Source organism: Suillus plorans, assembly GCF_016647745.1.
Source record: "Suillus plorans strain S12 chromosome Unknown HD556scaffold_13, whole genome shotgun sequence".
Taxonomy (NCBI): Eukaryota; Fungi; Basidiomycota; class Agaricomycetes; order Boletales; family Suillaceae; genus Suillus; species Suillus plorans.
In genome coordinates this window covers 220,270-244,184 of record NW_024537397.1, presented here as the reverse complement: position 1 = coordinate 244,184, position 23,915 = coordinate 220,270, and the positions used below count along the sequence as shown (strand labels likewise).

The 23,915-nt window shown below is 46.6% G+C and overlaps 11 protein-coding genes across 11 annotated transcripts; 5 read left to right on the top strand and 6 right to left on the bottom strand.

Moving 5' to 3' along the window:
* Positions 1–1,821: 1,821 nt before the first annotated feature.
* Positions 1,822–4,108, top strand: HD556DRAFT_1305963 (uncharacterized protein; the record flags this gene model as incomplete). The annotated part of the gene is made up of 11 exons (XM_041299847.1): positions 1,822–1,883; positions 1,934–2,148; positions 2,210–2,243; positions 2,497–2,553; positions 2,698–2,844; positions 3,293–3,396; positions 3,434–3,495; positions 3,545–3,690; positions 3,742–3,780; positions 3,845–3,875; positions 3,926–4,108. 11 exons carry the CDS (start codon positions 1,822–1,824, stop codon positions 4,106–4,108), a joined length of 1,080 nt encoding a protein of 359 aa, XP_041163187.1.
* Positions 4,109–4,962: 854 nt separating this feature from the next.
* Positions 4,963–6,065, bottom strand: HD556DRAFT_1430830 (Thg1 C terminal domain-containing protein; the record flags this gene model as incomplete). Its single annotated transcript, XM_041304941.1, has 6 exons — positions 4,963–5,139; positions 5,192–5,299; positions 5,350–5,438; positions 5,500–5,714; positions 5,770–5,901; positions 5,962–6,065. The coding sequence occupies 6 exons, from the start codon at positions 6,063–6,065 to the stop codon at positions 4,963–4,965; spliced, it is 825 nt and encodes a 274-aa protein (XP_041163186.1).
* Positions 6,066–6,237: 172 nt separating this feature from the next.
* Positions 6,238–7,209, top strand: HD556DRAFT_1350933 (uncharacterized protein). The gene has a single exon (XM_041302368.1). It carries the CDS (start codon positions 6,618–6,620, stop codon positions 7,089–7,091), a length of 474 nt encoding a protein of 157 aa, XP_041163185.1. The 5' UTR covers positions 6,238–6,617; the 3' UTR covers positions 7,092–7,209.
* A 385-nt stretch (positions 7,210–7,594) lies between these two features.
* Positions 7,595–8,405, bottom strand: HD556DRAFT_1430829 (uncharacterized protein; the record flags this gene model as incomplete). The annotated part of the gene is made up of 3 exons (XM_041304940.1): positions 7,595–7,813; positions 7,869–8,117; positions 8,340–8,405. The coding sequence occupies 3 exons, from the start codon at positions 8,403–8,405 to the stop codon at positions 7,595–7,597; spliced, it is 534 nt and encodes a 177-aa protein (XP_041163184.1).
* A 552-nt stretch (positions 8,406–8,957) lies between these two features.
* HD556DRAFT_1350925 (uncharacterized protein) lies at positions 8,958–10,108 on the top strand. The gene is made up of 3 exons (XM_041302367.1): positions 8,958–9,569; positions 9,626–9,659; positions 9,734–10,108. The coding sequence occupies exons 1-3, from the start codon at positions 9,105–9,107 to the stop codon at positions 9,874–9,876; spliced, it is 642 nt and encodes a 213-aa protein (XP_041163183.1). The 5' UTR covers positions 8,958–9,104; the 3' UTR covers positions 9,877–10,108.
* On the bottom strand, positions 10,109–12,583 carry HD556DRAFT_1350922 (uncharacterized protein). Its single transcript, XM_041302366.1, has 11 exons — positions 12,128–12,583; positions 11,932–12,064; positions 11,745–11,870; positions 11,605–11,697; positions 11,388–11,557; positions 10,989–11,326; positions 10,816–10,942; positions 10,629–10,762; positions 10,464–10,572; positions 10,391–10,413; positions 10,109–10,338 (listed from the first exon to the last, which is right to left on the bottom strand). The coding sequence occupies exons 1-11, from the start codon at positions 12,380–12,382 to the stop codon at positions 10,131–10,133; spliced, it is 1,716 nt and encodes a 571-aa protein (XP_041163182.1). The 5' UTR covers positions 12,383–12,583; the 3' UTR covers positions 10,109–10,130.
* A 13-nt stretch (positions 12,584–12,596) lies between these two features.
* HD556DRAFT_186872 (HIT-like protein) lies at positions 12,597–13,472 on the top strand. The gene is made up of 5 exons (XM_041309836.1): positions 12,597–12,765; positions 12,830–12,908; positions 12,958–12,996; positions 13,049–13,115; positions 13,175–13,472. Exons 1-5 carry the CDS (start codon positions 12,634–12,636, stop codon positions 13,383–13,385), a joined length of 528 nt encoding a protein of 175 aa, XP_041163181.1. The 5' UTR covers positions 12,597–12,633; the 3' UTR covers positions 13,386–13,472.
* A 466-nt stretch (positions 13,473–13,938) lies between these two features.
* HD556DRAFT_1232185 (general substrate transporter) lies at positions 13,939–14,277 on the bottom strand (the record flags this gene model as incomplete). Its single annotated transcript, XM_041297492.1, has 1 exon — positions 13,939–14,277. A coding segment is annotated over one exon (339 nt), but the record flags the coding sequence as incomplete, so codon positions are not given.
* A 2,479-nt stretch (positions 14,278–16,756) lies between these two features.
* On the top strand, positions 16,757–18,860 carry HD556DRAFT_187101 (major facilitator superfamily domain-containing protein). The gene is made up of 8 exons (XM_041309837.1): positions 16,757–17,137; positions 17,188–17,233; positions 17,293–17,312; positions 17,363–17,523; positions 17,573–17,707; positions 17,759–17,915; positions 17,965–18,454; positions 18,504–18,860. The coding sequence occupies exons 1-8, from the start codon at positions 16,955–16,957 to the stop codon at positions 18,752–18,754; spliced, it is 1,443 nt and encodes a 480-aa protein (XP_041163179.1). The 5' UTR covers positions 16,757–16,954; the 3' UTR covers positions 18,755–18,860.
* Positions 18,861–18,937: 77 nt separating this feature from the next.
* HD556DRAFT_187351 (uncharacterized protein) lies at positions 18,938–20,846 on the bottom strand. Its single transcript, XM_041309839.1, has 2 exons — positions 20,585–20,846; positions 18,938–20,518 (listed from the first exon to the last, which is right to left on the bottom strand). The coding sequence occupies exons 1-2, from the start codon at positions 20,620–20,622 to the stop codon at positions 18,967–18,969; spliced, it is 1,590 nt and encodes a 529-aa protein (XP_041163178.1). The 5' UTR covers positions 20,623–20,846; the 3' UTR covers positions 18,938–18,966.
* Positions 20,847–20,899: 53 nt separating this feature from the next.
* Positions 20,900–23,101, bottom strand: HD556DRAFT_187343 (uncharacterized protein). The gene is made up of 3 exons (XM_041309838.1): positions 22,832–23,101; positions 21,162–22,780; positions 20,900–21,114 (listed from the first exon to the last, which is right to left on the bottom strand). The coding sequence occupies exon 2, from the start codon at positions 22,765–22,767 to the stop codon at positions 21,175–21,177; it is 1,593 nt and encodes a 530-aa protein (XP_041163177.1). The 5' UTR covers positions 22,768–22,780; positions 22,832–23,101; the 3' UTR covers positions 20,900–21,114; positions 21,162–21,174.
* Between the last annotated feature and the right edge of the window lie 814 nt (positions 23,102–23,915).

Below are 23,915 nucleotides of genomic sequence, written 5' to 3'. Positions count from 1 at the left end.
AAAGTCCGAAGCAGAATAGGTCCGGAGGACCGCGGGAAAGTTTCGGACGAACGTCCGGAAACGTCGGAGGATCAGATGAGCGGATGAGCGGGGATCGGATAAGCGGATGAGCGGATAAGCGGATGAGCGGATAAGCAGAGCTCTGGCCTAGGGAATTTCTCCCTAGGCCCAAGATGGATATTGACTAAGTCGATAGACTAGAACTGATGTGAGGACTTAGAGTGAAATCTAGTGCGAGGACTAATATGATATTCAGACTGAGGAACTACAGGACATATACAAGAGTTTATATACTAAGGAAATAACGGAAAGATCAGTAAGCAAGCGTCCGAGGCTATGTATGAAGCATAAGCAAAGTTATCAAGCGCAAGTCAGAAATGAAGCATAGGTTAACGGATCAGTAAGCATACCGGTAGTAAGTATAACCGAGATACCGAGGACAAGGAATACCGAATAGAGGAATAGGCTGTGTCAACATTATATGCACAGGAAATGAATTAGGAAGCTTATCGTATATCGGATCAGACCGGATCGGATCGGATCAGACCGGACGTCCGGATGAGACGCGTGGATATACGGGATATGATATTAGGGCAATAGGACAAAGGATGAATGATGCAGGCTAGCTGTGGAGGTATGGAGGTGTGATGTATGGAGGTAAAGGGATCTGGACATGGATGCGCGGATGTGGATGTGCAGAGGTGCAGGGATCCGGATGGGTAGAGGACTGGAGACATGGATAGGGCGTCCGAAGGTCCGGATGAGGCGTGGGAATATTGTCGGATGTAGGTCCGGAATACGGGATATGACAGTCTGGTGTGTCATGGACAGGATCTGTCGAACCATTGAGAAGGACTTAGGCTCATGACCAGCCTGGCTTATATTACCACTGGCACGGACAAGTTGAGTGGTGAAGCCAGGCTGGTCGGAGAAATTTGGCGAAGCACGGAGTTTGAATGTTAGCAGGTGCCACCGTGCCGGTCGTGCCGCTTTAGGTAATGAGTGGTTTGACTTGCATTGAAAATGTGGCCTCATACCTATTGCCATAGCTGTCTTGTAGCTGTTACAATAACATGTAACCAAGAACCCCTCCTACGGAGGTCACCATGACCTTAGCCCCTATCCCGCCATATACACCGTCTTGGAAAGACTTACCGACTCAACGGAGACTCGTAGAGACGCCTAGAACGGCCTGGATGCCGTTAGATGACCTAGACCAGCCTAGGCAACATCTGGACGGACCTAGATGGTCCTCGACCCGGATCATGGGGAAGCTCTGCCTCATGGTCAGAAGAGAAGCCGCATGCCGCAGCATGCGCAGTTAAACTACAAGGCATGTTTAGCCTTGAGGACTGATAGAAGAGGCATGCAACGCCTCATGGATAGATAATCGCCCGCATGGCATCAGATAAGATGCCCTTGTATAGACACACTCATACTTACCTACCGAACGTAGTATTGGTCTGTGCACACGGACAACAGTATATAGAGTAGACAGAATCATGTATATTCCCTACTTGATTCTACTAGGTTTTCATCAGAACTTCCTCTGTGTGATCATCCCAATCACTCAGTCTAAGCCGCACCTAAAGGAAAGCCGACGCTACCTTTAGTGGAACCCCCAAACCTCTCATTCGAGAGAAGATCCCCGTCTCTCCAGTAGTGAGCCCGCTATCAGATTAGGCAATCCGCCTAGGGAGAGCTCGACCTATCCTAGTCGTAACAGTAGCTGTCTGTGCTGTGGGTATGTCTTGTGAGCTTCTTATATTCCTTGCATCAAGGTATAATCTGGAACTTGACCACACAGTCGTCGCCCTGTCAATGAAATGGTCTTTAAGAGCCGTGAACATTCTTACTGGGTTGAAGGTTCTTTCTCTTGTCTTGTGAGTGCATTGTTCACCATCTTTCATCTACTGACATATTGTGCTTTCAGCTTGGTCTTTACGGGTGCCCTTGTACTTGGCGGTTTCACTCACATCAGCGATCCATATGCCAATTCTTTGGCTACCACCCTAGTCAAGACTAATTTTGCATTCGCTGGTTGGCACAGCATGTTTAATGTCATTGGGGAAGTCCATACGCGTGACCCTGTCCGCACAGTACGCAAAGCCGGTGTAACAAGACAACAATTGCTGGTCACTACACGAAGTAAGTAATCAGCAATATAATAATATTGTGGTCTGCGCAGCCTAGTCTGCTATACTTGTAGACAAGTGTGTTCGACCCAAGGGGTTCGCTGTAAGGTATTAGAATAATCAGTGATACTAAAAGGAAGATAGTCCGAAGCGCGGGAAACAAAGTCTGAAAGTATAATTACAAGTCCAAAGGTAAAAACGTTAGGTCCAATGTTTTCGGGTTTTGGGTTAGCGGGTTTCATTGAGTTACGTCGGATTAGCGTCGGGAATGTAATGAATGTCGGGGATAGTGAATGGCAGGTTAATGTCAGTGTTTTCGGAGTGTTTCAGATAATGAAAGGATGATATTTGCGGAATTCAGCAAAGAACTACGAATATCTAATGACCTCCTCCTACTCGGAGGTAGAAAGGTAAATAAGTAAGTAGGAGGTATGCAAAATATATAGTGTCTATGTAGAATTTCAGAGTGCTATAGGCGAAAGTAGTAGCGGTAATTTTCGGGTCCAATGTCCTATGTAATAAGACATGTGATACTGCGGACATGTAATAACGCAATCTACAGTGTTAGTGATGTGAAAACAGATAACTGCGCACCTAGTGGGGATAGATATGACAGGACAGGACATAGGGAGGACAAGTGTGTGGAAAAATATTGGGTCCGATGGGCGGGAAACATTGGGTCCGTCAGATTAGCGTCGGACTGCATCAGGTTAGCGTCGGGTTAGCAGATAAATGTCGGATTGAGCGGGTAAGTGTTGGATAACATTGGGAAATGATTTGAGTGTTTGACATGCATTGGGAATTAGCTGAATACATGCTCAGTGCGAGCCTGAGTGCTACACCAGCTAACTCTCGCTGCTTTTAGTCACCTGTCTTTTTTTCTTCGTCAACATTGCTTATGTGGCAGCGGTGCCAAAGGACGAGATAAGAAATTCTGGGCAGCTCATCGCGGCTTTATTTTTCCAACGTGTATATGGAGGGAGCTTCGTGGCCCAAACCATGCCGATCATGGTTGCTTTAAGTTGCTTCGGCAACATCGTGTGTGATCTTTGTATTTTGCATGCCCAACTTACTCACAAAATACATTTCTAGATCGCTGTGGTGAGCAAAGCATTTTGAAACTACTTTTCATGATGTGAAAACTTATATTATGCCAGACTGTTGGTCAGGCATGCGTATTATGTGAGATTGCCCACCAAGGGCTACTTCCGTATCCAAGATTTTTGCATCGACCAAGCCATTTGGCACGCCATTGGGACCTGTGTGTCTGAAGTACTTTCTTACAATTTTCGTGATAGTCGCCCTCCCAGCTCGAGATGCATTTAACTCCTTTTTAGATTTGTCTTCTTATCTGAATTTAGTAGGTATTTTATCCAACCGCAGCTTATTATATAATTAACAAGTTGCAGGTATTCAATGCCACAACTGCTATAGGATTGTGGCTTCTTCAAAAGTGGCAAGCACTTGCTGACCTTGCGCCTTCGAAGTATCGTGTGGGGAATGTTTACGTTTCCCTTTACCTCCTCAGCGCAGTATTTCTTCTCATAATGCCCTGGTATTGTCCTACTGAGTCAATGCCTTGAAGCTGCACTGATTTTTTGACAAGGGTACCACCGGAACCTGGTCATAGTGACATGTCTTTCTGGTACACAACATAAGTCTGATGCTGTCGCATTTTAGGTCCACATCTGACTATATCCATCATTCAGTTACTGTGTGGTGGGTCTGGGTGTCCTTGCGGTATGTACATCGCTTACAGTGTGATTCTACATAAATCTAACCCTTTATAGGTGTGTGGATTCTATTACTGGCTGTGGATTATCGTCTTGCCATGGTTAGGGGGGTATACCATCATGGAGGAAGTGGAACGGTTGGAGGACGGTGCATTGACTACACGGTTGACACACAAATATCACCCTTCAGTTGAAAGTGTTGATAATGGAGAGCAACAACCACTCATTGCCAGTACTTGATGGACTGAAATAATTGTAGTAACATCCTAGCATCAGTAAAAGTACACGTTACTTAATCAACTTGGCTGACTTTGCTAGAAATTGTTTACTCTCTCCTGCATCATCCACTTGGGATATTTTTAGTGCAAACCACAACAAAATATGTATATTAAAATAGCTCAACAATTTTTTGTGAACATGTTGAAGTTGAAATTTTGACCAAGTAGATTGACTTAGCCAAAGTCACTTAAGTGGGCTTTAAGTCTGTTTAAGGCAGCTTAAGTAACGTGTATTTTTACTGATGGAGGAGCCTTGATGCACAAAAGGTACCCTTCCACATCTCCGATAACGCGCTCCAGGGTCTCCGCAAATAAGTAGAATAGGGAAATACATCCTCAAAGCTCCGCAGTTCAGTACTTTCCGCTCTGTTTTGCTCGTCACGACTTGCACTCTTACCCTGGTACTCCAGCTACGTCTATGCAGTCCTGAATCATGGCACGAGACGTCTGATACCATGCTGGTTTCCGTATCTCTTCCGACCGTTGGCCGGGACATTGGAATTCAAGAAGATCAGCTTCAGTGGCTGGTTTCTGCATTCTATCCGAGTTCGATGTGTATATCCGCTCATGTACATTGACCTCTCACCAATTGTACAATAACAAGGGGTCTTGCGATGCATGCATCAGTATGTGATGCACCTGAATGCAATGTCCACTCCATTCATGCCACAACACCCGGATATTTCGATGAGAGTCCTACTCCGTTGCAATCCGTGTTTCTCGAGGCGACTGTATTGTAACTTCTATCATTGCCACCACTTTCTGAACGGCTCCAACGTTGACAATGACATGTCTCCGAGTCTTGCAGACACTGTATCAATTTTCCAGCAAATGTCGACGGGGCAGCCAGAACTCATCGCTAATGATATCGCAGTGCAGTACCTCTACTTTAGTTTCCAGTTTGTTTTTCTTCTTCACCTTGGAGCATTGTTGATGAAAAGGGTCGAATGGGGGTTCTAGCTTTTCACCCTTGTCCGATGATTCAGGGGCTACCTACATGTTAACGTGAATAGGATTGGATGAAGTACATTCCAATGAGACGCACGATTTCTCGAACTATAACGCTACCTTTCTTGAACCTCTGTGGTATTTCATTATAGTTGATACCAAACTGGGAAAAGAGCATCTCGTGCTTAGTCGCGGAAACGGTGCCCTGAAGATTTGTCAACGATACATCACAGATACAGAAGGAAATATAAATACTTTAAGCGTGGCATGGGCCTCCGTAGCAGTCTGACCTCCTTTCTGTATGAGAGCCCAAAAGGTGGTATTGTATAGATTGTTTATGTGGGCTTTACGCTGACAAGCAGCTTTGCTCAGTCTCGGCAAAACGATAGTCTGGGATAGACCCACTGTCAGCTTGTCGCCATGAAAAGTAGTCACGAATAGCACGCTCAGTCGGATATACTACAATGCGTCCATCGAATGACGGTGGATATCGTAGCGGCGTGTCTGGGAAATACTGCGACCAGTAGAGCACATAGCACGAAGTGAAGTAAGACGTCAACGTGGTGAGTATCTTCGATTGTCGTCGGTTATAAAGATTCGTCGACTTTCGGAAGAGAAAGCTATGATGAGCGATGATGAGACTGGTCGGAACTGGAATGAAAGGGTTATAGTTGCCTGAATTCGTCGGATTCGCCGAATGCGAGCATGATGTCTTTGAACTCAATCATTGCGCTCTTTGCGGCGTGATCCATGAGTAGGAGCGCACGCTCGTCGTTGGGCTTGGCGAAGCCATGCTCGTCCGAGAACCTGTAAAGTGCAATACCATTATGCTTTGTCCTCTTCGATCGGCTTATGATGCTCGCTTACCGGTGGAAAGAGTGTCCATCGAGACGACAGACCAGATAGGTATCAGGTAACAGTGGATCAGGGAGCTCAAAATTGCGTACGTATGCAAACTTTGTGCCCGCCATCACGGTAGTACTTCAAGTTGATCTACTACTGTACATAGTAGCAACTTGTGTGATCTGGTTTCGCTGGGACCAAAGGGAAATTCCCTCAAACTCCATCCAAACATGGTAATCACTGACATAAAAGTGGGCGTGATTTCTGATAAATACATATACTACTTTACATAAGCATCGATCAAGTAACTTCCCCCAAATCAAAACGGTTCTGAAAAAGCTCCTGCAGATCTGTTTGAACTACTGCATATGGGTTCATTTTGCATTCATACGATCTAAAAATGCTAACAAGTTCACTTTGATGGGCCTCCAGTACAAGGCACGCGGATTCGGCACTTTTCAGTCGTTTTTTCCGCCACTGGCACACCATATGCATGATCCCCAATCCTTCTCGCTGTCAGGGTGCTAACTGAAACTTTAAACTGACTCAGTTGTCAAGTCCTTGTTGGGCATGGAGTACTTCCAGCTTTCAAACACCGTTACTCCGATCAAAACCCATCCTTTAATAATTAAATCGCATATGCCTCCTACTTGAACTATATACGTACCAGCACGACCAAAATGTCATCATTTCCGCCGCTACCCCCATTTCCAACCGCGTCATCTTCATCACTTCCCCCTGGGTTCATGCATCCTTCCAGAGGCGGCCTTAATTTTATGTCATCAGCGCCTCCAATCATTTCAAGCATAGAAAGTACGGGTCGGAAACGAGAGATGCAAACATACATGGTACGACAGACGATCTCTTCGTTTTCCTTTGCAGCGAGCACTGACTGTGAATGTTTGTGTAAGATGTCGCTTGATGGCATCGACATGGAAGACGATGAGCAGGATACGCTGTTTGCCAAGTACAGCGTTGACACCGTGTATCTAAACTACCTGGCAGCGCGGAATCGAGTCCGCCAATACACTCAACTCTTGGCACTCCTGAAGCGCGAGGAAAATGCATGGCTAGAGAAAGTTCAGAAGGCTAAACTTGCGGTGCCGGGTTACAAGCCTGAGCCTGAGGGGGCGGTTATCTCGCTTGAAATCTGAAGATGATCTTTCCTCGTTACAAGTTTGTGCATTTAGAGTGATCTCTGTTTCATATATATCCCGGTGTCAACTACTGTATTCGAAATAAATGTATCTCTTGCTCGATCTTCTGTTGTAACAAGGCTTGCCTCGTCGTAAGTACACCAGTAAGTTCGATTGTATCATGTGCTCGATACAAATCTGGCAATGCCTAATGAGGGCAATACACTCACTAACTTTCACAGCCACTGTAATTTAGTCAGCTACAGCTGGTAGTTGGAATTCTCGCTATCCCAGTACGATGCTGAAGCGCTGATGCTATTGCATTGGTAGATCCTAGGATTGCATTGTTTTTGTAATTATTTGAACGTGCATTCCGATCTCCCACGTTCTTACTATTTCACCAGTATTTCTTGAAATATAACCCAAAAGCTCCAACTACAAGCAGGATTTCTCAACTTGTCAAGTTTCGATCGTCCATGTTGCTAAAGACAAGTAAATGACTGCCCCTTACTCATATATGCTCACTGAAACATTCCCGCCGACATCCAATAATCCACCCATTGCCCCACGTCTGCTGAAGACAGCGATTTCAGCTCCCTCATCGTTGGACTGACACGCTCGGCTACGGCGGTGACGCATAAAGCCATGCCAGCCACTTCGACGCCCATCTCTCCAGATGCCCTGGTCACGATGTCTGATTGAGCGATTGGACGCATGGAGTTGAGAAGCTTGATGGCAAGCTGCAATTGAAGACTAGATGGGAAAACGTTCTGGCCAGCTATAGAATACACGTACGATGCGCTCTTTGCTCAAGTCCTTGGCATTTGATTCGAGCTTTTCGAGCCACTTCGAGAACGGCACAAGTGGTAGCGGGTAACTTGTTACTTTACGCTCGACTAGGGCGTCCGCAATGGCCTGCATCACTGTCCTACATGCGACCGGTCTTGGATGCACTAGATTCATCGCGATGGGAGGTTTTTCTTGCACGAAAGCTACATCAAGAATAGTATTTGATACGGCGTGTGGAGGGGTCCAAGACACAACCTAAACCGCGCATGTCATGAATAGACTCGGATACCCTCGGCAGTAATGACGAGAGCGCCACGTTAAAGTTGAGTCGCCAAGCGTTGTAAATGATGACAGTGACAGACGTGCAGATCTACGCTATCTTTAGTTAATTCGGTGAAACCGAAATTGAAACAAACCTTCTGATATAACTCCTTATCTAGACCTAGGTGATCATTGGATGTATCAGTTTCTACATACACCAGCTTGTCTAACTGAAGCAGGGTGAAATCTAAACCGTGATCTTTGAACGAATTTTCCTGTCATTGTTGCATGGATGGGCGGTTGAAGGCATATACCACAGACACGTCCTCACGCTGCAGTAGATCTGCAAGCAGATATGAGCCAAGACAACCCATAGACCCCGTCAGGGCAACCCACTGGCTTGAGTGGTGTCGGCCTCTGCGACAGAGTTCCCTAATCCGACTGAATACTGAGTATAATGACGACTAAAAGGTGTGTGAGCCGACCCTAGGCTAGCTATATTTGGTTCCCAGAAAGCACAAAGGTTGGTTTCTGGATTTTGGGTAGTACTGACGGCCTGATGTATTGCATGCTAAATACCAGGACTGTGTTGTTTTTTATAATTATTTGGTTGTGCATTCTGATCTCCCACGTTCTGTAGGAACCATGGATACGCCTCTTGCCACCTTTGCCACGAGCAGATATGCATCGCAGGTATCAATTTTGGGATATGCCATGTATTTTACTCAGCATAAATGATCACGATCATCCTGACTGGACTCGAGTCATGGTCCAATTGATAGTTACTATATGTGTGATTGTGGGAACGTATGCGGGAGACTTGATCCCTCGTCACAGTAGTCACTCTTGAGCCTATCACCCACACTGCTGTAAGCACCGGTTCTGTTCACATCAGCTTTGAACAGCACACACACACGTTGTTTCGGACCTGCGTATACATACAACTTACCTCAAGCCATTATTGTCTGATCCTATACCGCGATGAGCACTCCAGGAGTACCTACTGCCCAAAACTCTCCTTACTCCTCGTACTTCAGACGCCGTACTATCGGCCGTGCTTCCTCTCCCCCAACTTGGGCTTGCTACGAACAAATTCCATCTGACGATGATGACGAAGACTACAATGACAGTCCTTCCGAAGATGAGTCCTGCTCAGAAGATGGAGAAGACTACGGCCATCACGACCGTGATTCTGATGGTGATCTTGCCGTAAACACTGAGAGGCAGGATGATACGCAGAACATGGAGATCGATCGAGGTGATCAAGGAGTCGACGATGAGAAGAATGCTGCCAAGTTTAAGAAGGATATGAAGGGCAAACAGAAAGCACTTGACCCTCAGCCAGAGCCAACAAAGAAGCATTATCGCAAGCGAGAACGTCGGCCGACCTATACACTTCGTCCAATCTTGACCATTCAAAAGAGCCAAGGTTTTGTATGGAACCAGGTTTGCATCCTTCATCCAAGTTTTGGAACCCCAATTAACCGGTATTCTAAATACAGGATCTATTCGTCCCCCCTTACATTAAAGATAGATGTACGTTTCTCGTTTAGCATTCATTCACTACTTTCTGGAGAAGGGGCTTATTGTCTCCATGATTTACCTTATAGACGTTGCATCTACCTCACCACCGACCTCGAAAGGGTTTTCCAGCTCTTGGACGTCAAATACATCTTCGATGACTGATTACAGTGAGGTAGAAGTGGTAGAGATCAGGGTCAGAGACGGTGAACTCTATGATATCATCCCTTGATCAAACATCCTATCTTTTACGTTCCTCCCCGTCAAATCGGCGACGACCTCACTCTGGAAATATCGGGTACTCGCATTTCTTTGTATCTTGCATATCATGAACTTGTTTTCCCTTTCCCATGTTGTTCCATTACTACATCAATCCCCTTACTCTCACCGCGTACTAAACTTCGCCTCCTTGTTTTAATAACGATCGCTAGACTCCTATATATACAACAATGGTTTCCTCGTCTCCTTCGTACTTCAGGTGTGATTTCAGACCATCGCTATCAGTGCATCGTCCACCTCTTTCATGCGTGCTGCCTCTTTCTCTCGCTCCATTGCTTGCTCACGCACGATGTCCTTTTCACGTGCAACTAGATACGTTGGTTTCACGTAGGGTTTGTAGTCAAGGTGTCGCTTCACGTAGAAACACATGTAAGCATTTGAGGCTAGGCAGTCACTCAGCGTCGATGGAGTTACTCTGTCAAAGGCAAAGTAAGATCGCGGGGTACAGAGAGCAATAAGGTACATACTTGTCGTCATCGAAACGGTACCACTTGTACACCATCAATAACTATGCAATAAAGCTACATCATGTTCACTCACCTCATCTTGGAAACGAGCAAAGTTTGTGTAGTGTCCATTATCCATCTGTCCTTCATGGTTAATTACCGCAAACAGATCATATTCGTACATTGCGTCCGGTCCTGGGTAACTATTCACGGACTTGGTCAGAAAATCAGTCACAGTTCCTTGGCAAAAATCGCTCACCCAGTTTCACCGTCCTTTCCGGTTGTATTCATAGCAAGAGTCGTATAAGGCGCCATATTGATAGAGGCTGGAATTCGTATCGGAGCATCGATCTTTTGCGGGGCAGCTTTCCCAGACGTCTTGTGCTCGAATCGCTTGAATCAATGTCAGCGTCAAATTACCTAAATCATACAGTGTATGAAGAAACCTTGAATTGAAAACTAAGAACTGGCGGTAATGTCCGTATGCTGAGGCGCTTCACGGCCTCGTGAGAAGCTTTCGTGCATTTGCTACAGCTGTACTCTCTTGCTCCTAGCTTCTCCTGTTTGGTGTACCTTTCAAAACGTCAAAATATATCAATCTAATATTGGACCTTCCCACCTGCGCAAACAGCTGGCAAGCGTGTTGTCAGCAGCCGGTTCCCCAGACTTTGACCTCAACTCAAGGCTGATATCAAGCATCGGATCGATTGTGCTCGTCACAGTTCCGCATTTCTCACACGTAACGTCGCTTTGAAATTGACCGGCGAAAGTTTGATGAATGATGCAGTTGCACGAAATATTCGTGGAACCGCGGCATGTCCCGTGAATTTGGTTCAATGCAGTAATGAAAAACTCGTGTGCGTCTTGCTGGGCATAGCCTGACATCTCGGCAGAAACTTTCCATGTTGTGGCGAGGAAGGACGTGGGCCCAAATGGGGTATTGGTCGGGGAATATATCTTCAACTTTCTTTAGCAAACAAAGTTTGGAAGGAGCAATATCGACCTTTTTGTGACTAACCTCTGTGAACAGATTGTCCATTTCGCAACATGTGCAGTCTGAGTGTTTGCACAGCCTGCTGTTATGCCTATCGCTGAGAAAATAATTTCGTAGCAGCGGATTATGGATGAACGACTGGAGTATGACGTTCAAAAAGCACGTTTGCCCCAGATTAAGCAGTCCACGACGACCTATTTCGTATAAGCGAATTAACCTAACTTGTAATGAAAAACTGAACCTTGGCAAGGGACTGTGGCGGCATCCTTGAGGACAATGGACTCGTCGCCTGTCGGAATCCACGGTTGATACGGCTCTCGGCCTCTCTTCTCCACTAGACGCAAATTAAAATCTGCTATCCTGCGGGTGTATCCACACTACCTTGAAATTTCGTTTTTTGCTCTTCCACCGATAGGACGGTAGAGAGATACAAGTCATCAATGGTATCATCAAATACAAAGTCGTCGCACTCTGAACAGAAAACTGATCCAGACTTTGCATCGACGCCTGAATTGTGCAGAGTTATATTGGTCGGCAAACAGAGGATTGCGGTGGCAAAAATACGAACAAAATGTATGCACAGTTTCTTTGAGGTGGTCTGTTATGTGACCGCCTGACCAGCATCCTGTGAATGAGCACTGAAGACAGACGAACGGTCGGGAAAGTGTTTGGTTGCATGTGTCACAGGTCGGTGAAGATACCTGTAACACAGGGGGTCGAATATATCATCTCACAAGGCATCTCTATATGAATGGCTAACTCACCTTCCTTCGCTTTGCTGGGTGCAGGGCACCATGTGTCCTACGAGTGTGCCAGGCTACGACTGTCTTAAATTTGCCTACGATACCTGCTTTCGCGGATGGATCGGCGAAGACGGAAGTGATATGTGAACACCTGTTTATGTCGTTCTCGGAGGTGTCGGAAGAGACAGATGGTTCGATTCCAGGATGTGCCTCGTTGGAGAAAGTAGATTCCTCGCCGAAAAGAGCTGTATGCGTGCTGTCTGGAGATGCAGACATGCCTGAAACTAGTAAATAAACAGGATGTCACAGGACCCGAGAATGCTGGCAAAGATGGCGCGTTTCAATGCAGCTGGTACTGGAGTGTCTGAGAGATCATGCAAGGAACGTGGTGGTAAACAAACACGGAGATTTAGAACTTAGAGAACCTTGCAGCTGGCAAGTGGGTCTCGCGTCGGCAGCAGTGGACTGAACCACAACTGACTTCTAAAAATAGACAACAACCTGGACAATTTAAAGTCGATTATACTATGTTTCAAAAACTATTTCATTGGATTGTTGGAAAACCACAACCTCCTCATTACCAGTTGGGCAACTCTCAGTCATGTATATTCTGTAGGGCTTATTCCACAAACCGCAGTGACTTTGACATTGTGTGGGAGGTGCGTATCTATATGTTATTGGGATACTACCGGTACTAAGCCTAGTTTTGACCCGCGCACCCAGGATGAAGTATTCGTTGCCTTTCGGGACATTCGTCCATCGGCACAAGACCACATTCAACTCATCCCCAAAACCCACATCGGTGAGCTTTACGAAGTTGTCCGCTTCACTGGCTTATCAGTCACAATCAGACAGTATCAAGAAACTTTCTCAGAAGGATGTGAATATGCGTAAGTATTTCTGTCCCTGCTGCATCGACTGAATATCTTATCTGGATTCCAGTCAGGAGAATGGAGGAAATAGGACATTCCATTCTTGATACGTACAACGTACCAGTTTCAAAGCGGAAGTGAGTTAATCATCGGCACCTCTTGGATTACACTAATCGTGACTCATCATCGTTTAAAGGATGGGTTTCCATATACCACCGTTCAACTCAATACACCACCTGCACCTACATGTACAATCATTGCCATACATTTCGCCTGTACATCGGCTGAAATATCCGTTTGTTCGGGGCTTTGGCGGCTATGAAAAGGGATTCAGTTGGTTTGCTGAGATCGGTCAAGCAATACGGATTCTGGAGAAAGGCCATCGTGTCACCGTTGCACCGTGCTAAGCATCATGTAAAGACATGGTTGAATCAAGACGACAACCGTCATTGTTGTGAAGTGTGGCTTTGTCGCAGATCATGCAAATTCGTGGCGTACATCAAACAGGAGTCTAGATCAATCTAGGTGAGGTAATTTTTGATATGGCTTAACCGGCTCCGTGTTTCATGGTCGATTCAGTCCACAGCAGACCATGTTCTGGAACTTGAACGCAACCAAACACGGAGCAACACGATATGACGTATCGGAGCAGGTTGTGTGACCCCCTCTATACGGGCCGCGAGATCATCTGTGTATTTCCGCCATTTGGTGGGGATATCATTCCCAGTGAAAACCGGTCAGTGCGGGAACGTGCAAGAGCGTGCCACATCGTGCACCGCCAGCTGAAACCGCCCTTGCACGATCTCGACAAGAAATCCGGACGAATACACGATGCAGAAGGAGTCCATATCGTGCGTCGTCGTGCGAGAGTCGTTCAAGTTGTTTCTACACGATGTGGCACTCCCTTGCATTCCTTACGAGCGGTTTATATCATGCGAGAACGGTTCATATCATATTGCTTCAAGTTGCTATCATTACTATTAATAGTACGAAATACAAATACGATTGGACAGCGAAAACTTGGTCGAGCTCCTCCAGGGTCTTGCCTTTCGTCTCGCGCACGAATAACAAGATGAGCACCCAGAGAATACAGCACCATGCTGCGTACCAGCCGAAGGCACCTTGTTGTTTGAAGGCCAAGACGAGCGAAGGCCAAGTGATTGACAGAATGAAGTTCCAGAACCAAGTGGTCGCAGTAGCAAAGGACATGCTGATATCACGGATACAGAGAGGGAATGCCTCTGTGGAGTACGTCAACAGCACTGGACCTTCGCCTGGAGAATAGAAGATCGCAAAGAGGTCTGAAAGAGCATATATCAATGGCAGTATCAAGTACCAAAAGGATGACGTCAATAACTCACCTGTATTGTTGCCTGACCCGTAGGAGTACTAGAAAGATAGCAGCAATTGCGCATATATGCACCCAGTCCTATAGTATTCAATGATATATTGGCTTGAATATTGTTGACAGAACTTACTAAGGCAAACGCTCCGAGTCAGGGTGCTGCTATTGAGGAAACTTGAGTTTTAGGACCAGGGCTCGAGTGGATTACTAGCTGCCTGCGGTATTAACGTTAACGGTTGTACGGGGAAACATGACGGTAAGGGAACAAGAGAGGTGTTGATGACATCATGAAGACGGACTTTAGATTTGAAAAGCTTTACATGTTGCAGTGGCATGCATATACAAGCAGCAGATAGCAAATGCAAACATTGCGGAACTCATGCAGATGCAAAATAAGTGCGAGGAAAGCAGAATTCACGCAAAGTTTGTGCAAAGTTCATGCGTTTGCATGCGCTGCGCTCACAAGAAAATACTCATCATTTGCTATCAACCAGATCTACATGATCTGGCACTTTGTGTAACGTTCTCGCACGCTCTCACACGCTCCCGCACTGTCCGGTTTTCACTGGGTATCATTGCTAGCTTCGCATGGAGTACCGATCAGAAGTGCGACTCTTCTATGCCCGAATCTTACGAGTAAACCTTATCTCCATGGAAGCGACTACAGCTGATCAAATGATCAGGGAAGGTGAGACTTCAAATAATTACATGGGCGCTTGCTTCGGTCGCCGTTATACATTCCTGATGGGTTGAAGCCTACCGACCCGACCCTTCGTTTACGTCCACATGATGTTTGGCAAGTCATCTACGCTTTGCCATGGCGGCCCGGTCGTCCTGGATTCAGACAGATTACCCCAGATCGCACGCAAGACATGAATGGTTGTAAATTGAGGCTGTACCAAGAATATCCTACTATGTAGTTGAGTGGTTGGCTACCCACCAAAGATATCTACTGTACATACTATCTACAGATCTACATGGGGCCCCAAGGTGATAATAAAAGTTTGATTAGAGTTGTGCAAGTTGCTCACAAAATATCGAGCTCGAGCAATCCATATATAATACATACTTATGATCAAGATGACTTCGACAACGTCCCGCCTCAGAGCTTCGGCTGGTGACCTGGACGAAAGTTGCGCTACCCCGTGTGAATTTAAAATACGTATTAGCCTGCCCTAAACCAATCAGTTGAAAATTCGGAAGCCTCACGATTCTTTCACTTCCGTCAACCTCGAACTCCAACTTTGAACCTGCTTGCGGTGTAGAGTTATTGCGGGATATGGCTAGTCTGATGCCCAGGTTAGTAATCATTTGTTATGTTTAAACACCCTCCTTTCGCGATGATATTCATCTACTCCTTGGCGAGTGTCCCATGACACTATGTGTCCTTCTTGTCATAGTTACCCTGACCATCATCAGCTGCACTTCATATGTACCTATTACTCAATTATTCTGCAGGACCTTCTTATCGTGGTAATGAAGCCCCATCAAGGTATTTGCTCCGAACCGGGACGCTAGGTGAGTTGCGGGTCTATTGTGCTGCGCGCTGGCTTGTCTTTGTACGATGAAACATTTTCATTCAAACTAGAGTATCTGAGTGCCTTCATATAGGCTCAATGCTTTCAATCTTCTGTCAATCCACTGATACATTACTCTTCTGTGTTATTTCTTTGAAGCCCATCTGACCATTTCTCTCTCTAGGACCACGTCGTATCTCCATCAAGCCGGATTCGATTGTGAGGTAAGCACCACTGTTTATATCACATTCAAGGATGTCAAAAAGGAATTACCGCCTGATACCCTACTGGGTTATTGATGTAAACTCCTGGCTGTTTTTTTACGTTCTGAGTCTCGCATCTCGCCTTTTAATGATCTCATCTGACGCGAATTTGTTTCAGGGTTAATGATGACGGTCTAGCCGTTCACACGTTCTGACTCCGTGCTTCGCGATATCAATGATGGTGAGCCCTATCTGATAACCATTACTCTACATATGATGTATTATCACGACGGTCTTCGTATTATCACTGCCGAAAGGGCCCGCCACAGCTCAATTCTTTCGGGCACCCCCTCCTGATATTCTTATCATTGATACTGTGTGGACTAAACACTGATTACATGTTTTTTTTCTTTAGCCGATGTTCGGACCACCGACGTGAGCTCCCATCCTTTCTTCTATTTCTCAATAGGAGTATGCGGATGAGAAACATTACAATTATCAACTAGAAGCTGTTGCTTAGCTGCGGCCTTGATTATACACTTTTTTTCTGACTTGTGTTTATGCTGCTACCGCTTGTTTTAATATGTAATCTAAAATCTAGTTATTACAGGTTCGATTCAGATCCATGGTGACAGGGGTTGTTTAAGCTTATGATGTAACGTTGACATCCTTGAATGTAAATTGCTCGACTAAACTTGTGCGCGATGGAGTTTTAAATTTTTTGTTTCGGATCCACTCCACGGGCAAGTTTGTGAATGGGAAGTTGGGAACGCCTTCTTATTATGCAGATCTCCCAGCGCATAGACAGGTTGACTTCTTCATACACCTTTTGGCCGCCCGAGTAACCGGCGTGTATATAAGTGGGGTCGTCAGCCAAGTTTTTCTAACCTTGCTTGTGGCACTCGGCGAGGATGTCTTCTTCTGCAGCACCTTCAGATTCTGACACCGCTGTCAATGAGCGTACCGCTCTTCTCGATGGACACCAAGGCCAGAAAAAGGTCACCCCTTTGCCAAAGCTTCAGATTGCAATTTTGTTGCTGGCACTGCTGGTCGAGCCAATTGCCTCTCAATCTATATATCCCTACATCAATCAAGTTAGTGTCTTTTTACACGTCAAAACCACACTTCTCAACATTGTATACAGCTTGTCAGTGAGTTGGACATCACTGGCGGCGATGAGCGGAAAGTTGGTGGGTCACAACTATTTGACGCACGTAAAAAGTATTGATGCGCTTTTTTCATCATAAAGGGTATTATGCGGGGCTGATCGTAAGTTGCGCCTGGCCCATCTCGTTACACCTTTATCAAATCCATGATAGGAGTCTATTTTTTTTGCCACTCAGGCACTGACCATCTTGCAATGGAGCCGTACTTCGGACCGTGTTGGACGTAAACCTGTTCTCTTATTAGGAATCTTCGGACTCTCTCTGTCAATGATTTGTTTTGGGTTATCCAGGACATTGTCGGGGCTGATTGTCAGGTGAGAAACAACTTTTGCAATCAATTTTACCTTCTGAAAATGAGTATAGTCGTTGCATCACTGGTGCCTTGAATGGTAACATCGGAGTCATGAAGAGCATGATGGGCGAACTCACTGACTCCACCAACATGGCGCAGGGTTTCGCCCTGATGCCTATTGCGTTTTCATTCGGCGCTACTATTGGGTATGTGCCTTTCCTTATATTCTGCATAGAGGGTAACATGCCTTTTAAAAGTCCTATGATCGGCGGAGCTCTAGAACACCCTCAACGGCATTTTCCTAATATATTCCCTGGTGCATTCTGGTCACAGTTCCCGTACTTCCTGCCTAGCGGCATTGCTGCAGCATTCTCGGTTATATGTTTCCTGACGATTCTATTCTTCTTAAAAGAGGTACAGAGAACCCGTGCACCGGCGAAATCTTGACTGATGCGCTTTTCAGACTCTGCCCAGACAACAGACACAAGAGAAATCCATGTCTGCTCTCGATGGCGAGGCCCTCAACGTTCCCCAAAATGCCGTCGGAGATTCACCTGTGTCAATCCGGTCGCTCTTCGTACCGTCCGTATTGATCCCTGTCGTTAACTATGGCTGCATCGCCACATTTGAAATGGCTATGTTTGCACTTCAGCCTCTCTTTTATTCCACACCAATCGAACTGGGAGGCCTCGGATTTGATCCTAGCACTATCGGTCTATGGATGGGAATGTTCGGCATTGTAAACGGTGTCTTGCAGACGATAACTTTCGCACCATTGATAAACAGATTCGGTGCCAAGACCGTTTTCCAGTTTTGCGCAGGAACTTTTATTCCTATCATCGCCCTATTCCCGATCACCAACATCGTTGCGCGCCAATATGGAATCAACTGGCTTGTTTGGTTTTTACTCACGTGTTCGCTGCTACTGGGTGTTTTCATGGATATGTCGTTTGGTGCGCTGGTTTCTGATCTTTCCTCTGTCGTAGCTAATTTAATTTTCAGGTTGTATACTGATGTTCATTACCGCAGCAGCTCCAAATAAACGGTCTTTAGGGGCCACCAATGGGCTTGCGCAAATGACAGCATCCATCGTTCGAGCCATTACCCCCGCCACGGCCACATCCATGTTTGCATACACTATCCAGCACAAGCTCATGGGCGGTTACGCCGTGTATGCTGTTCTCATCACTGCGAGTATCTTTGCTTTGAGAATTACTACCAAACTTCCGGGAAGTCCTGGAAAAAGGGCATGATTTACGACACCATCTTACGACACATTCATATCAATGTCATGATTTCAAGGTTTACTTTGAGTTGCCGTATACTTCTCCTATCCACAAAATTAAATAACAAAGTAGGACACTTTGTTCGCATATGTACTATGTACCCAAAAGGAACGCATTCGTGAACATCATCTGTAAATAACGCATGTCCTTATCCTTGTCCCCTCCGGCTATTCAGAGAGCTATTTTAAGTCCACGCCGAACAGTTCGATTTGAGTGTATCGCTTGAGCTCCTCATAGAGGCGCAACATAATGGGACAGTCGGTTATTGGCCCCCGGACCAACGGCACTTTGAGTTCGCCGTTACTAGTGACGGCATTCAGCCAATCGACCACCATGCTCAGGTGATCTGGTTGGGAAGGCCGTAATGTCAGTCTTGTGATAGTTCTCCAACTTCCTTCTTCCCAAGTTGGCAGATCGAAAATCCCGACGTCGGCGCCAGAAATGGTCAGCTGATCTACTGCTGGGAAGGCCCGGATGAACGTGGCAGCCGATGTTATATTGGCGGCATTGTTCAGCACGAGACGTTCAACCAGAGGGAATTTAGGTGTAGGTTGTTCACATCCCTTTTGAAGAAGTAGATCGGAGATGTCCTGCCCTTGAGTAAGGCTATCTGGGTAGACGAGCTCAAAGTGCCGGAGTTCTGGTGCCATTACCATCGCGATGAGATTCCGCAGGTAGCGGGGCCGGACAGTATTAGGATGGAAAATCAAGGTATGTAAACGAGGCAACGTGATGTTGCCCTCGTCCTCGAGGCTTGTGGCTGATTTGACACAAACAAGTTCTCCGTAGAGAGAAAGGGAAACTAAATTGGGCATTCGTAAAAGCAATGCATGAAAGCCTCGGAGTTCCGTTGTCGTTTTCAGAGCCCTTGCATCTCCTTCATGAAGTCGAAGAATAAGATGGGTCACGCCAATGAAGCAGTCGAAGTCATGATTGTGTAAACAAGGGGAGCGCGCTGTAAGAACGATGTTTTCGACATCAATGGACCGGAGGTTGGGTGCTGATTTTCCCATGAGGAGAGTCGTGGGACATATCTGCCCGGGCTGCTGGGCTTTGAAGGTAACTTGCTGAAGTGCGTCCAAAGGTCCCACGGTACGCAGAATGAAGGAAAGACTTGTGAGAAGGGTGTCACAGGAGGCGCCAATTTTCATACGGCGCCAGCGAGACGCGGACGGGAGGACTATGGCTAGGGTATGTTCGAAGTGATGAGGCCTGGTGAAAGAATCTCGGTAATCCCACCATCCCCAGACTTCCACATCAAGAGGAAGATCAGCGGATCGCGAGAGATGTAGCTGCACGTCACGCTCGTCTGTGTCAGGGGTTACACAGACACGCGTCCACAGCCGTGGTGTATGCAGAGCTATCCTTCGCCAGCGATGCGACACACGCGTTATCGCGCTTTCAACTCTTGTCCGTGAGCATACGTCCTGGCCCGAAACCGCTTCCTCGAAAATTGCAAGCAACGTTTCATCGGGCAGGCGAGCAACTGGAGAAATGCGTCTTGCGCATTCGTTTGCTCGAAAGCGCATTGTGGACAGCGTACTACGAACGGAAACCAAAGCTTCCGAGAGTGCCTTGATTTGCGATACAAGTTCTATCTCCTTCCCTTCAAGGTGCGCTGCCTCTGATTGTAGCACTTGAAAGAGTTCTCTGTCAACACCGGGTTGATAGGTTCTCCGCAAAGGTCTTGACATAGTAAAAGAGGGCGGCGACAGATCGTTGTCAAGCACACTGAATGAAATCAACACCCTGTGAGTACCGAGAGCAACCACAGCAAGTACGATCGAAGGAGCTCACCTCTTGTTCTTCTGAATCGTCCACCTCCTTGCCATCATTTGGACCTTTTATCCCAGCCTGCTCGGCAAAATAGAAATTACGCGAGCGTGTCTTTGCGTGTCACTGAAATTCTACACGAACAAGCCTAACTCGTGGTTTTCATTCTTATTCTTGCGGCGGAGCTCGTGTTGACATGCTGGGTCTGTCTGGTTGAAAAAATGACACGATCACCTTGACTAGACTCTCATCCGCAGTCCCTCGGCAGCTAGTTGGCAGACACTTTCTATGAAAAACATGAGTTTTCAGCCTGTCCAAGTATTGCGGAATCTCACGATGAACATGATTGCCTAGGGTGTCAAGACTGGCATGTAAAGTGGTCCAGGAAACGAAAACCAATAACTAAACATGGGAAGGATGAGCGGTAAACACATTCAATGCTCAAATCTTGCACACTCGGGCCTGGAACGGAGTTACATCATTTAAATATCAAGCTGCTCGTACATTATTATATCCACAACGTAAGGTTACGACCTGTGGAACAGCCTGCAAATCTGTGTACATGATTAGTATCACTGCAAGGACCAAGACACATACATACCTTCAACTAAATATTAGACGCGTGCAACAAGCGATCTATCCGACATGGAGAGGTCAATGCCGCACAGCCGTACTTCCGTGCAGCTCGCAAGTTTCACCGATTGTGTAAGAAATGCAGGGCAGTCGATAGCACGGATGGGCCCTTCCAGTGTGATTATTGGCAATCGATGACCCTGGCTAGCCGCACTGAGAAGCCACTCGTACATCTGTAGCAATGTGTTGTGAAGTGGAGAAATGACAGTGAGGTGCTGGATATGTGAGGGGGTCCACGGGCTGCACGTGCTACTGAAAGTCGGGTTTTCGAAAAGGTAGCTAGCATCCGTATTACCCAGTTTAATGCGAGCCGCGACCGGAAACGCATTCATAGATGCCGCAACAGTGTCTGCGTGAACCGCATTATGAAGACGCACAGTTTCCACAGAAGGAAATCTGGCTAAAGGGAAAGGGTCAAATAGAAGATCGGATACATCTTGTCCAGGTGGAGTGTTGTCAGGATAGACTAGCTCAAAGTGACGAAGAGTTGGTGCTTTGATCACCGAGATAAAGTGGCGCAAATCGCGAGGATGCTGCGTGCCCGGATGAAGAACCAGGGTGCGGAGACGAGGAATCTCCAGGGAAAGAACGTCTTCTTCATTGGCTCTCTCCTGGCCAAAGTTTATAGGTTGTCCATAGATTTCGAGGGCGCTTAACATCGGAGCTGAATTGATCAATGCTCTAAATGCAGAGGGGTCGGTTGCTGCATGAGAACTTCCAGCTCTCATCCCACGCACGCGCAATCGCAACGTGGTCAGTCCTGCAACGCTGTAGCGGGCAGCGTCAAAAGTCTGCGTGACTGGGGGTGGAAGGGGCATGTCTTCCACTTCAAGTGATTCCAGGGCTGGAGCCGAGTCGCCAAGCAACAATGGACATGGTCCGCATACACCCGGTGACTTCATAGAGATGCTCTGAAGCATCTTCAAAGGAGCCACTTTTCGAAGTTCCCGAAAGACATGTGTAAAGTACGGGTAAGATCTGTGCAGGACGACGATACGCCGCCAACGAGGGACCGAAGGCCATATAGCGTCAAGAGCAGAACCAAGATGTGCCATGCTGCGTTTATCTGCACCGGGCCATGCAGTTTCGCGTTCACGGAATTCAATGGTAAGAGGAATGTTCGCAGAGCGAGAAAGGTATATCTGTAACATGGCGATAGGGACCTCTGCTCTGATACAGAGGCTGTTCCACAGCCGAGGGGCATTAACCGTGACCTGTCTCCAGTGATGCGAAGTATACGATATGGCTATCTCTGTCCGTGTGACTTGTCCTTGCTCTTGACTTCGTACTGCTTCTTCGAATATGGCCAACAGGACCTCGTCTGGGAGGCGAGATACTGGCGCAAGAAGATTTTGGACTGTATGTGCTTGTGATGTTTTCCTTGTCAAGAGTGTTTGAACTTCGACGAGTGATGTGTTCGTTTCTTCAAGGCGGGCTAACAACTCCTTCCTTCTATTTTGTAACGCAAAAACTTCTTGTCGAAGGGTTGAAAGCAATTCTTCAGGCACCACTGGCATCTTATGGGAGAGACCACCAGTGTTGCTCATTCGAGCAGCACTAACTTGAAGCACCATGATCCGGAGTGCGCTGTGTCATGGCAGTTGTGAATGTGAACGATCCAGTTTGAAAGTGACTTGCCAGAAACCCACTTGGTAGGTGTTTTTTATGCAGGGAACAGACGTCTAGAAGAAACGGTGGTGGATTGACAATAGGTTCGGAACCGCATCGAACACAATAAATTTGCCTGATACGGCACGGTCGAGGCTCGAGCGCTAACACTACAACTGTAGTACTTGGTCGGATCTGCTTGCACAAAATGCTCTATAGATAGCTCCATGCCACGACTGCGGCGAAAGCATATCACAACTGTGTTGCCTGTGAGCTGTCTGCGAACGTTCTACGGTTCATCATAGACACAAACAACTGCCAACTGATATGATTATCCTCAGTTTCAGACTGGGTTGTGATCACATATATAGGTCTTGGTTCATGTCAACGAATAATCATTGGGGAAAGTAGAGGTAATTAATCGTTGTAGTGTGAATTATTCTTTCATGCTCTGGCTCCGACTGAGGTCTGTAACCGATTCACCGGCAGACGGTCATGGTGGTGAGATGAGCGTTAAGTACTAGTTAGGTGCTGGAGCTGCGCCCACAAAATATTTCTATGGCACCAACAGACACTCCCTAGAATGCAAGGGAATACCGCGGTTGCTGCCGAGCGTCACGCCCAAAGCATCTGTAAATACAAGGTGATAGTGTCTGGGTCCGAAACATTTTGCAGGCGAGTATTCTCAACGAAAGGAAGTTTTGGTGAATCGATTAGTTTCTCTTTTGTCCACTGCCAGACCATACAATTGGCAGGATTGCGAGAAGACAAGCTCATAATCATAGTGACGGAGGGTAGAGGCTCCACGCACTTTTAATATCGGAAGCAAGAAGTGGACAATGCATGACCCGGGCTGGAAGATGAAAGTATCAGGGTTTGGAGTATCCTGACGAGGGATCAACCCTTCGGGTTCCTCTCTGACTGGATCGCCGTGTAGAGAGCAGGAAAAGTTTGGCGCTGACACCAACAACGTGCGTAAAGATGCAGACACCCCTGAGGTTAAATTCGATGTTTGTGTATATTTCAGGCCCGAATCGGAGGTTTATGGAAGCAGGAGATATTCAATGTCGGGTATCTTGAGCGATGGCTCGACTGCGGCGTACGAAAATAGGTA

What these genes read in the sequence shown, in the direction of transcription:
- HD556DRAFT_1350933 (XM_041302368.1), top strand. Translation starts at nt 6,618, where the DNA reads ATGTCATCATTTCCGCCGCTACCCCCATTTCCAACCGCGTCATCTTCA.
- HD556DRAFT_1350925 (XM_041302367.1), top strand. Translation starts at nt 9,105, where the DNA reads ATGAGCACTCCAGGAGTACCTACTGCCCAAAACTCTCCTTACTCCTCG. An exon ending in AAGGTTTTGTATGGAACCAG is followed by an intron (nt 9,570 to 9,625) that starts GTTTGCATCCTT and finishes TTCTAAATACAG; the next exon opens with GATCTATTCGTCCCCCCTTA. An exon ending in CCCTTACATTAAAGATAGAT is followed by an intron (nt 9,660 to 9,733) that starts GTACGTTTCTCG and finishes TTTACCTTATAG; the next exon opens with ACGTTGCATCTACCTCACCA.
- HD556DRAFT_1350922 (XM_041302366.1), bottom strand. Translation starts at nt 12,382, where the DNA reads ATGTCTGCATCTCCAGACAGCACGCATACAGCTCTTTTCGGCGAGGAA. An exon ending in CTTGCCAGCTGTTTGCGCAG is followed by an intron (nt 10,943 to 10,988) that starts GTGGGAAGGTCC and finishes ACGTTTTGAAAG; the next exon opens with GTACACCAAACAGGAGAAGC. An exon ending in TACCGTTTCGATGACGACAA is followed by an intron (nt 10,339 to 10,390) that starts GTATGTACCTTA and finishes TGCCTTTGACAG; the next exon opens with AGTAACTCCATCGACGCTGA.
- HD556DRAFT_186872 (XM_041309836.1), top strand. Translation starts at nt 12,634, where the DNA reads ATGTTTCAAAAACTATTTCATTGGATTGTTGGAAAACCACAACCTCCT. An exon ending in CATCCCCAAAACCCACATCG is followed by an intron (nt 12,909 to 12,957) that starts GTGAGCTTTACG and finishes AGTCACAATCAG; the next exon opens with ACAGTATCAAGAAACTTTCT. An exon ending in GTACCAGTTTCAAAGCGGAA is followed by an intron (nt 13,116 to 13,174) that starts GTGAGTTAATCA and finishes CATCGTTTAAAG; the next exon opens with GATGGGTTTCCATATACCAC.
- HD556DRAFT_187101 (XM_041309837.1), top strand. Translation starts at nt 16,955, where the DNA reads ATGTCTTCTTCTGCAGCACCTTCAGATTCTGACACCGCTGTCAATGAG. An exon ending in GGTATTATGCGGGGCTGATC is followed by an intron (nt 17,313 to 17,362) that starts GTAAGTTGCGCC and finishes AATCCATGATAG; the next exon opens with GAGTCTATTTTTTTTGCCAC. An exon ending in TCATTCGGCGCTACTATTGG is followed by an intron (nt 17,708 to 17,758) that starts GTATGTGCCTTT and finishes GCCTTTTAAAAG; the next exon opens with TCCTATGATCGGCGGAGCTC.
- HD556DRAFT_187351 (XM_041309839.1), bottom strand. Translation starts at nt 20,622, where the DNA reads ATGATGGCAAGGAGGTGGACGATTCAGAAGAACAAGAG. An exon ending in ACGATTCAGAAGAACAAGAG is followed by an intron (nt 20,519 to 20,584) that starts GTGAGCTCCTTC and finishes GATTTCATTCAG; the next exon opens with TGTGCTTGACAACGATCTGT.
- HD556DRAFT_187343 (XM_041309838.1), bottom strand. Translation starts at nt 22,767, where the DNA reads ATGGTGCTTCAAGTTAGTGCTGCTCGAATGAGCAACACTGGTGGTCTC.